Raw genomic sequence first — 10,712 nt, 5'->3', positions numbered from 1 at the left:
AAGCTCTTTTCTTTTTGCTCAACATGCATAAATGAGGAGCTACTGAATCTTTGCCTAAAAACTTTGACTGACGACCCATCGACGATATTGGAATGATAGAGAGGAAACTTTGACTGACCATATCAGTATATCACATCATCATGCCATACTACATGAAATGCTTAAAGGGTTCAAGCAGTAGATGAATCAGAAGCTGCTTTCAGTAAGGAAAAGGCTGCAAGTTATTGTAGGATCATGCAACACAAGAACTTCCTTTGTTTTCTGCAGCTTCTCAGCATCCTGCACTTCGTCTCCACACTTTCACAAGTTGAGAAGAGCAAAAGGCTTTATCATACGCCTCACCGGAATCAGAGCAAGAACAAGAGGGGGATAAGCGTGATGCAGATGATGGACAAGGTTGCAACTATCGCTCCACGGTCCAAGGCCTTCCTCAAGTCTCCGGCCCCGGTGAAATGCTGAAACGCGAGATAAGCTGCTATTGCCAAGGACATTATTACAGACTCTTGAGTGCCCCTGTCCAGTGATAAAACAAGCTATGTGAGAAACCGCATGTTCCTTGGCGAGAAGCAGCTCAACTAGTATATACTACTATGTTGTACAGAAAAATGGTAACGGTAATTCCACGCATCAGGATTATGTATTTCTTTGTAAACTAGTCATGAACTCATGAAAACAGAATTACCATCTAAAAAAAATACTTTGGAAGTAGGTACAATCGTACTTTTTTGTACCTCAAGTTCAGAGCCTTGGCTCACTGGTTGGGCATGCGGTTGTGCAGCCCAACGATCCGAGTTCAATTCCTAGAATTGACAGGTGATGCACAGGGAGTTTTCTCCCATTTATTGAGGATCAAGTTTGACGTGTGGTGAAACCACTCATCAAAAAAATCTTGATACTCATTTAAAAAATTCTGAGGACCATGTTTATCTTGGTACTCATACTAAAATGGTTGTATGCATCCCTAGTTGGTTCAGAGGCCGGGAAGTGAAATTCTCCCCATTTTTTAAGACTGATGTAGAGCGACACACAACCGCGATGTTCTGGCCAATCGGTTCGCCTATCGCCTCGGAACCTCCTCCAGATGATGGCCGGACGTTGGCCCGGATGGTGGTCGGGATGTCCGAGGCGACAGGAGGGGCGATTTCGAGGGTGATCGGAGGGCCGATCAGGGGGGGCGGCAAGGTGGATGCCGCCTGAGGCGATTGGCGACGCGAGCGGAGGGGCGAGAGAAGAGGAGCGCCGAGCGGCTTCTACGTCTGCTGATCTACGACCCGCCGGCGGCTCGGCCGGAGATCTCGACGGAACAGCCTGCGCCGCCACATCTCATCGGAAGTGGGCGGTGTCTTTCGAAGACACCTCCTCTACAGATCGCGTGCAGCGTTTTGGCTCAATCAACCTTCATCAGGTATCTCGTTGGATTACAGTTCGGGATGAAGATAACGATATATTGGCAGGAAGATACATGCAGGAAGATGAAACTCCGCAGATCGGGCATAGCATGGAGATAGATGTTTTTCAGGTCATCGTTCGAGACGTGTGTGAGGAGAATCACGTCGATCATGAGAAGAGTCAGGTATGTATTGATCTTACTTCTGATTCTCCTCGGTTTGGAGGTCGGTTATGGGTTCTTGCAGATCAGGAATCAGATGAAGAAGTAGAGGAGATGAACTATGTAGATGAACATAGTCCACGACTCGACGATATTGCAGAACGAATGCAGCCGGTTTCCATTGGAAGCAGGGTCAATCGTGTTGTTCGAGTTCAGAAGGCAAAGTCGACACAGAGAGTGCGACCGTGGATCGGTCCATTGCCTAAAGGGATTTTACCTCCGGTTCAGTTATCGGATTTCTTCCCTTCCGGTGCTTGGTGTGTGGTCAAGAACAACAGGAGGAAGAAGAAAACGGTAAGATCGATGAACCCGGCGTTTCCCATCGCGCAGTCAGGGCCGGTGTTAGCGCCTGATTCAGCGGCGCACAGAGTAGCGTTTTTGGAATCGGTTTGTGTTGACGCTGGTTGCGTGAAGGTTTCCAATTCCAACGGGGTGGGCTGGCCAAACTCTGGGTATACGGCCCAGGAGTTACCGCTTATGAGGTCCCAGATCCAAATGGACTCCAGAAGCCTTGGGTATATGGCCCACGACTTATCTGATGCGACCGATTCTATCGTGATCACAACTAGTATCGGCGGGGATTCAACAACGTTTTCTCACGTACGACATACCCCATGCACGCAGATGCCGGAGGCTAGGGTTCATAGACTTCCTACGTGTGGCTTCCCACGGTTGGGACCAGGGAGGGCACTCCGGGTGCCGCCTCCTTCTGGTGTGGCCTCGCAAGCTATGGCGGGTCGGGGCAACTCCAAGCAATCGGTGCTACCTCCACGGCAGCCAGGGTAGGGGAATCCACCCGTAGCTAAAGCTTTGGCGCCGGCTTCCGCGCAGGTGGGGAAGTCTCACGCTACTGCACAGGCCGGAAGGCCGCCAAGTGGTGCTGTCGGGCAGGCGAAGGACCATGGGGCTGCTCAGGCTAACCGTCCTCAACCGCGCTGCCGGTGGGGCGATGACAGAATTAACGTGTATGGCGACGGGCAGAATCGTGGGTCATCTTCCTCTGGAGGTGGTCGAGGGTATGCATGGCAAAATAATGGGGCTGCTGGTAATGGTTTTATTGCACCTCTGGGCAAGTTTGTTCCGGGGTCTTCTGGACCTTCGCATCCGAAGAGAGGTGACTTTAGGCAGAATTGGGTTGGAAGAGGGGGCGGAAGGAAGCCGAGGCCTCCTGTTCTTACTGATGAGCAGCCCGCATATTTCAATGAGTCTTCCAGGGTGACTATGGCGGAACCAGTAAAGGATGTGGCTAATTCGTCTCTGACTGATCAGAGCCTTGTGAGTGCCAAGGGAGACGGAGCAGATAGACCTTCTAAGTGGGCACGCAAGAAAGAGAAAATGATGTGCTATCGCTGCAGTGAAGCAGGGCATTTTGTCTCTGAGTGTAAGGCCGAGCTCTGCATGTATTGCTTGAAGCCTACGCGTGGTGCAGCTAAGTGTCCTCTTACGATTGGGCCAATGCCGGCCGTGACCATCTATGGTGTTTCAAGTCAATATTTAATGTTCTTTGAGTCACCGGCTGCTACAGCAACTATTCATGCACCAGATGCTGGCTTCACGGGCACAGTGACGGTGACTCGGGGGGTGTTGACTGTGGAGCAGATAGTGCAGCAGCTTAAGGAGCTAGTTTCCTCAACATTCAGATGGGAACCGATTGATAGCGGATAATGTTTTTAAGGTCGTTTTCCCTACCAAGGAGGATTTAGCCCGCCTGCTTAAGTTTGGAATGTGTAGAGTTGCTAGCACGAGTTGTGTGCTTGAGTTCGACGCGTGGAAATGTGAAGAGCCTAAGGGGAGACCTCTCCCCCAGATTTGGGTGCACTTTGCAGGAGCTCCATCCAGGGCGACTAATGATTTTCAGGTTACATGGAGTTTGGGATCGCTTATTGGCAAAACTGAGGAGGTGGACATGGTGTTCACTAGAGCCAAAGGCGTTGCGAGGATGTTGGTTAGTGTTCGTGATATTGAACTCGTTCCAGATGAGGTTATTTGGACTTTTGAGGGGATGCGGTACACTCTCCAGCTGAAAATTGAGAGCCCTACACTGTTTGATGTACCCGACACAGATAAAGATACACACATGACTGATGGTGATGATGCGAGTGGCTCCAAAGATAATGCAGAGGGGTCAAAGGACACAGGTCCTGATTTCTCCTCTCAGCAGACTACCAATACGCAGCAAAATCAGCCTAAACATAGCTCAGGTAATGGCCCAAACAACTTGGTTTCTGCACAATACCATGATTTGCGGTTTGGTTCTTTTGAACCCGCTTCCGCGCCGGCAAAAATTGGTTTTCGATCGTCGCGCAATGAGACACATATACGGTCTAGTTTGCCGCGATTTTTGGGGAAGAATCCCCGGAGCAACAAGGGAATTGTGCAGTCTCAATCTATGTTGCAACCACTCTCTTTGGAGGAGTATTTAGCGGGAGCAAAGGCAGCAAGCTATCAGCCTGGTTCTCTCGAGTCTGTGCATGATATCAACGTCAAGGGCGATTCTGTGCTGGATATAGCTATACCGATCACGTCCGGTGGCGTGGGTCAGCTAGTTGATGGTGTTATGACTGTGCGCTCTATAGTGTTGGATGCTGAGGATGTACCAGTGGCAGCACAGCCATTACGGGATGACGTCGGCAGTTTACTTGTTGGCAACGACACTGGCATGGGGGGAGGAACTGCTGCTGGGCTGGGTTCCTATAGTGCACCGAAACCTACCTCTACTAGCCGTCCAATGCATGCTGCCGCTACTACCCAGGCCATGCATGAGTGCGCTACTACCCAGGCCATGCATGAGGGTGCTACGGCTGCTGCTGATGGTCTCCCTACGACAACTAATGCGATGCAGGTTGGCGCTATTAGCCGAGCAATGCATGATGGTATTATTGCGGCTGATCCAGCGGCAGCAGCAGAAGCTTGCGGCAGGTCGCCCGCCAGCACAGTTGGTGCCAAGCTAGGTGTGAATTTTTGCACTGCCGGACCGGAGGACAACAGTGAGGATGCGGTCATCTCTATGGCTGAACCAGCTTCTATGCCCAAGGTGCGTAGGGAGTTTGTTCCTGTCGCTGATTCTCTACCAGAGTCTGTACCGATCTCGGTTGACGAAGTCATAGCATTTGGAGGCATTCCCAATTCGATGGGTCCGGATAGACGAGCTAGTCTACGGGTACAGTCTCAGCCAGATGCGGATGACCTACAGATTGGACGGGCTATGCGAGCTGCTAAAATGAAGGACATTCAGAATTCAACAGGTATGCCTATAAATACAGAGCATTCCATTCTTCATTTTACACCGCAAGAAATTTTAGATAATGCTACGGCAGTGGGGGTGACCTTGGTAAGACTAGCAAACAAGTTTCAAAATCTACCAATGACTTATTAGACTTAGAGGTTGATAGGGCTTTGGATATTATACGAAACATAGATGCGGTTAAACCTATGAATGATGCGGAGATATCTGATATGGGGGGTGTGAATTTACTTTGTGAAAACTTAGTCCCACATGAGGATATTCAACAGTCACGGGTGGTACTGGATGATTATCAACAACCTAATGATCATCTTAATGATATTGGCAAAGATACTCATGGTTATATGGACGAGGAGTATGCTTCTCAAAAGCCAAAACGAACTTCGAAACGGAGGGTTTATACAGTTTCTGTAATACGCAGGAGTGCTAGATTCAGGACTGCTAATTTTTTTTATGATGAAATATGAAAGGGTTATTTTGGAATAGCAGAGGTCTGAGAGACTTGGCTAAAATTAGGTTCCTTGCAGAAACAACGTTACATCATAGTCTTGACTTCATCGCGTTGATGGAGACGGGGCGGGATAACTTCACGTCGCAATTTCTTAACTCCCTTTCAGGAGGGGTGGAATTTGACTGGCATTGCCTCCCTCCAAGAGGAAGGTCCGGAGGGATCTTACTTGGTGTCTGATGCAATACCCTTCAAGTGCGAGAAGTAGTATTAGGGGACTTCTCGGTCAAATTTCGGATTAGAAACAAGGAAAGACGGGTTTCAATGGGCTCTAGTCGCGGTGTATGGTGCCGCTCAGACGGAGAAAAAGCCAGCCTTTCTTGTTGATCTGGTTAGAATTTGCGATGACAATCTACCACTGGTGGTAGGTGGTGACTTCAATATCATCAGGAGAGCTAATGAGAAAAGCAACGACAATTTTGATGGCAGATGGCCCTTTATGTTCAATACAATTATAGAGAGCCTAAACCTATGGGAGATTGAACTCTCAGGTAGGAAATATACTTGGGCCAACTCTCTACAAACTCAGACTTTTGAAAAATTGGACAGGGTACTTAATAGTGTTGACTGGGAACAGAAGTTCCCATTAGTCACAGTTTGTGCTATGCAGAGGGCTATATCTGATCATACTCCACTTTTGCTAGATTCTGGCAATGCCACTCACAAAGGAAAAAAAGATGCTTTCTCCTTTGAATCAAGTTGGTTCACACGGGAGGGCTTTATGGACATGATTGCTAGAGAATGGAGCAAGGATACGGGTGGGAAGTCTAGTGTAGACATGTGGCAAAATAAAATCTGACACCTTAGACAATTCTTGAGAGGTTGGGCTAAGAATGTTTCGGGGATTTATAAGGATGAGCAAGACCGACTGCTCCAATTCATAGATGCTCTGGATCGTAAGGCAGAGACCTGTATGTTGGATGAACATGAAAGGTCGTCAAAGTATGAGGCCGAACAAAGAGTGCGTGTCCTCCTTCGAGAGGAGGACATTAAATGGGCTGTCAGAGCCAAGGTTAGGGCAATTGTCCACGGGGATAACAACACAAAGTTTTTCCACTTGATTGCAAATGGCAAGCATAGGAAAAAGAGAATCTTACAGCTTGAGCAAGACGAGGGTACAATAGTAGGTCATGAGAATCTTAAATTGTATATCACAAACTATTACAAACGGTTGTTCGGTGCTCCAGATCATAGCTTTGTGTCTATGGACGAGCATCAGATTGCGGATATTCCTCAAGTTGGACAAGCCGACAATGAGAGTCTTTCTGCCCCATTTCTAGAGAAAGAGGTGTTACACGCGATTGAGGGTATGAAAAACGGTAAAGCTCCTGGGCCGGACGGGTTCCGAGTTGAGTTTTATAAGAAATGTTGGCATATTATTAAGGTGGAACTTATGTCTATGTTCCATGATTTGTTCTCTGGACACCTACAACTCTTTCATCTTAATTTTGGTACGATAGCGTTACTACCAAAGAAAGAGGGTGCTTCCAGAATTGAACAATTTTGTCCTATCTGTTTGCTGAATGTTAGCTTTAAAATTTTCACAAAGGTGGGAACTGACAGGCTAACTAAGATGGCACACTCAGTGGTGCAATCTTCGCAGACGGCTTTCATGCCTGGTCGGAATATTCTTGAAGGGGTTGTCGTACTGCATGAGACCCTTCATGAATTGCACTCCAAGAAGCTCAATGGAGTTTTATTTAAGGTTGATTTCGAAAAGGCATAAGACAAAGTCAAATGGTCTTTCCTGCAACAAACTCTACGTATGAAAGGGTTTGGCGACATTTGGCGAAAACATGTAGATTGTTTTATAAAAAAAGGTAGTGTCGGTATTAAAGTAAATGATGATGTCGGTCATTTCTTTCAGACACTTAAGGGACTTAGACAAGGAGATCCTATGTCACCTATTTTATTTAACATTGTTGCGGATATGTTGGCGCTAATGATCAGGAGGGCTAATGACAAAGACTTAGTAGGGGGACTAGTACCTCATCTAGTTGATGGGGGTGTCTCGATCCTACAATATGCGGACGACACGATCCTTTTCATGGAACATGACCTCAAAAAGCTAGAAACTTGAAACTCATATTATGCTTATTTGAACAGCTATCTGGGTTGAAGATTAATTTTCATAAAAGTGAGATCTTCTGCTTTGGGGATGCACAAGCAGAACAACTCACTTATAATCAACTTTTTGGTTGTGAGGGTGGTAAGTTACCGTTTACATACTTAGGAATCCCCATTCATTACCGGGAGTTGACCATCAAGGAGTGGAGATGTATTGAGGATTGTTTTGAAAAAAAACTAAGCTGCTGGAATGGCAAGCTATTATCCTACGGAGGACGATTGGTTCTTGTCAACTCAGTGTTGACAAGTATACCAATGTTTCTTCTATCCTTTTTCGAAGTGCCTGTTGGGGTGCGCAAAAGTTTGGATTTTTATCGATCTCGATTTTTCTCGCTGAGTGACGAGGCAAAGACTAAATATAGACTGGCTAGATGGGATATTATTTGTAGACCCAAGGATCAGGGAGGTTTGGGGATTGAAAATTTAGAGGTTAAGAACAGGTGTCTGCTTAGCAAGTGGCTATTCAGACTATCTGTCGAATCACAAGGCATGTGGATACACATTCTAAAGAACAAGTATCTACAACAAAAGACCTTAGCTCAGGTCACTGTGAGACCTGGCGATTCACCTTTCTGGAAGGGTCTCATGAGGACAAAGGCTGCTTTCTTTAACAGGACTAGATTCATCATAGGCAATGATGAAAATACTAGATTCTGGGAGGATAGTTGGTTAGGAGAAGAGCCCTTGGCTCTCCAGTATCCGCAACTCTATAATATTGCACAGCGCAAACAGACATCTGTTGCGGCAATGTTACGACAGACTCCTCTCAACATTCACTTTCGTAGAGCCTTGATCGGTAATAGATGGGTTAGATGGCTACATCTAGTCAGAAGGCTAATGGATATTACCCTGTCTGATTATCCTGATAGTATTCGTTGGAGGTTGACCACCAATGGTACTTTCTCAGTGAAATCGATGTATGACCATATTATTGATACGTCACCTATTCCAAAGTCCATGAATATATGGAAGGTCAAAGTTCCCCTTAAGATAAAAATCTTCATGTGGTTTGTTCACAAATGAGTTGTTTTAACTAAGGATAACTTGGCTAAAAGACACTGGAAAGGAAATAAAAGATGTAGCTTCTGTCAGACGCATGAGACGATTAAGCACCTCTTTCTAGACTGCCCTATGGCTAAACTCTTATGGCGCTCAATCCAAATTACTTTTAACATTGCCCCGCTTACTAGCATTAACATGTTATTTGGGACGTGGCTTGACGGGTTAATGTACTTTTACGCCAAACTTATTCGAGTTGGAACTTGTGCTCTGCTGTGGGCTATATGGAACTGCAGAAATGATCTAGTTTTTAACAGACTACACTATATTAATTTTTTGCAGGTCATCTTCAGGGCTACCGCCTTGATCCGCATGTGGTCCTTACTCACTCCTGTGGAAACGAGGGAGCCTTTGGTTACTGGGTGTGTCCGATGAAAGATGGTAGCTCAGGTTATCTTCAACCGATATGGATGGCGGCATGCTCATAGGATAGGACCATAGTCATTTATACCGATTGGTATCATTGGTGTGGGCGTTATGATCGCCTTGTAACTCTTTCATGTTATTTTTCTTCGGCTTTTCGAACTTCTTTGTATTTCTTTCAGACTACTTCGTATTTAATAAAATGGCTGCATGCATAACTCGATGCAGAGGCCGGGGCGATGCCTCCTTTTCGAAAAAAATAAATTGGTAAGGAGCAATGCTAACAAACAACATCGTTGACAAGGGAAGCTCCAGTTCACCTGCAACAGTACAGATGCAGGCAGTGTAACGAAGTCAACTATCTGAATTTTGTCTAAGTAAAGGAAATGTCGAATAATATATGCACGAGTAACTTTGTTACTCTACCTGGAAGGAAGGATAGCAGGCACAGAAGAAGACCGAGGAAAGCGGTCCACTGACCATAATCACCTCTGAAAAGAAGGTTGATGTCATGTCACCGATTAAACACATACAAGATACGATATGATGTACTCCCTCTGAGATTCCACTAGTAGACTACATACGGATACATATAGACATATTTTAGAGTGTAGATTCACTTATTTTACTTCGTATGTAGACTTCTAGTGAAATTTCTTTAAAGACTTATATTTAGGAACTGAGGGAGTAGTACGTAGGTGAAATGGTTCTTATTATCTTATGCCAAATGTTGGTATCTTACTTTATCCATGAGATGACGTCTTGAGGTGCTTGTAGAGCAATGAGAGGGACAAGGAACGATTTGTGTATGGTTGTGCCTTTAGCAAGCATCAATATACTGCATATAACAAAAATAACACACCTATTCTTAGACTTATAGAGCTGTACAGATTGCATCCTTACCACTGTTTTTCATCTGAATTGCATCCTTACCACTGTTTTTCATAATCCCAACCCGTAACCTAACATGAACAACTCTTATAAGTAGTACTCTTTAGTTTCTAAATATAAGACCTTTTAGAGATTTCACTATGGATTACATACGGATGTATATAGACATATCTTAGAACGTAGATTCATTCATTTAGCTTTATATGTAGTTCATAGTGCATAATCTTTAAAAGGTCTTATATTTAGAAACGAAGGGAGTATAACTCTGCTAGCAAACAGATATACAAAAATAGTAGCACATATTGAAAGAAGAAAGAAAGGCTACAATTGATTTTATTGGATTATACTCACGCGGCGGCCCCAACGGACACCCATCGCATGGTCTCGGCGCTGACGTGCGTCGACACGCAGCACACGGCGGTGTCTCCCCGGCGGCGCCGCCACACGCCCGACGGCCTGGGCACAGCTCCCTCGCAGATCGCGAGAAAACCCATGAAACCGTAAGACAAGCTGTCTTGCGAGACACCCCTCGGGCGGTGCTAGCTATGTGGCTTTTCTTAATTTGTTCACGAGCCGCACGACACGACGAAACTCGTGCCACCGACAGGACCTGATTTTCAAAATAAAAATAAAGATCCCCTCAAAAAAGTAAACACGGAGATCTCTTTCGGTCTTTATTCTCTACAGACCAAATGTCATGCCCTTCAGTCGACAAGAGGAAGATGCCACAAAAACTAGACAAAAGAACGATGAATGCCAGCATGATTCTCTAACAATTTCGAACCATTGTCCAAGATCGGAGGGATTCCCCCTGATCCAGCAAATCAAGGAAGGTCTATCGTCCTGCCTCATTTGTGTTGTCGACGTCGCCATAGAGATGCAAGAGCAAACCGCCAAAGTCAAGGACAAAG

The 10,712-nt window shown here is 45.8% G+C and overlaps 1 protein-coding gene across 1 annotated transcript; it reads right to left on the bottom strand.

The window, feature by feature from the left end:
* Positions 1-347: 347 nt before the first annotated feature.
* On the bottom strand, positions 348-10,295 carry LOC123441808 (cold-regulated 413 inner membrane protein 2, chloroplastic-like). The gene is made up of 6 exons (XM_045118030.1): positions 10,153-10,295; positions 9,653-9,748; positions 9,337-9,401; positions 9,171-9,230; positions 732-741; positions 348-513 (listed from the first exon to the last, which is right to left on the bottom strand). The coding sequence occupies exons 1-6, from the start codon at positions 10,293-10,295 to the stop codon at positions 348-350; spliced, it is 540 nt and encodes a 179-aa protein (XP_044973965.1).
* Positions 10,296-10,712: the final 417 nt, after the last annotated feature.

The sequence above is a fragment of the Hordeum vulgare genome, chromosome 3H (genome assembly GCF_904849725.1).
Source record: "Hordeum vulgare subsp. vulgare chromosome 3H, MorexV3_pseudomolecules_assembly, whole genome shotgun sequence".
In the NCBI taxonomy this organism is placed as follows: domain Eukaryota; kingdom Viridiplantae; phylum Streptophyta; class Magnoliopsida; order Poales; family Poaceae; genus Hordeum; species Hordeum vulgare.
This window is presented reverse-complemented; position numbering and strand designations above follow the sequence as displayed.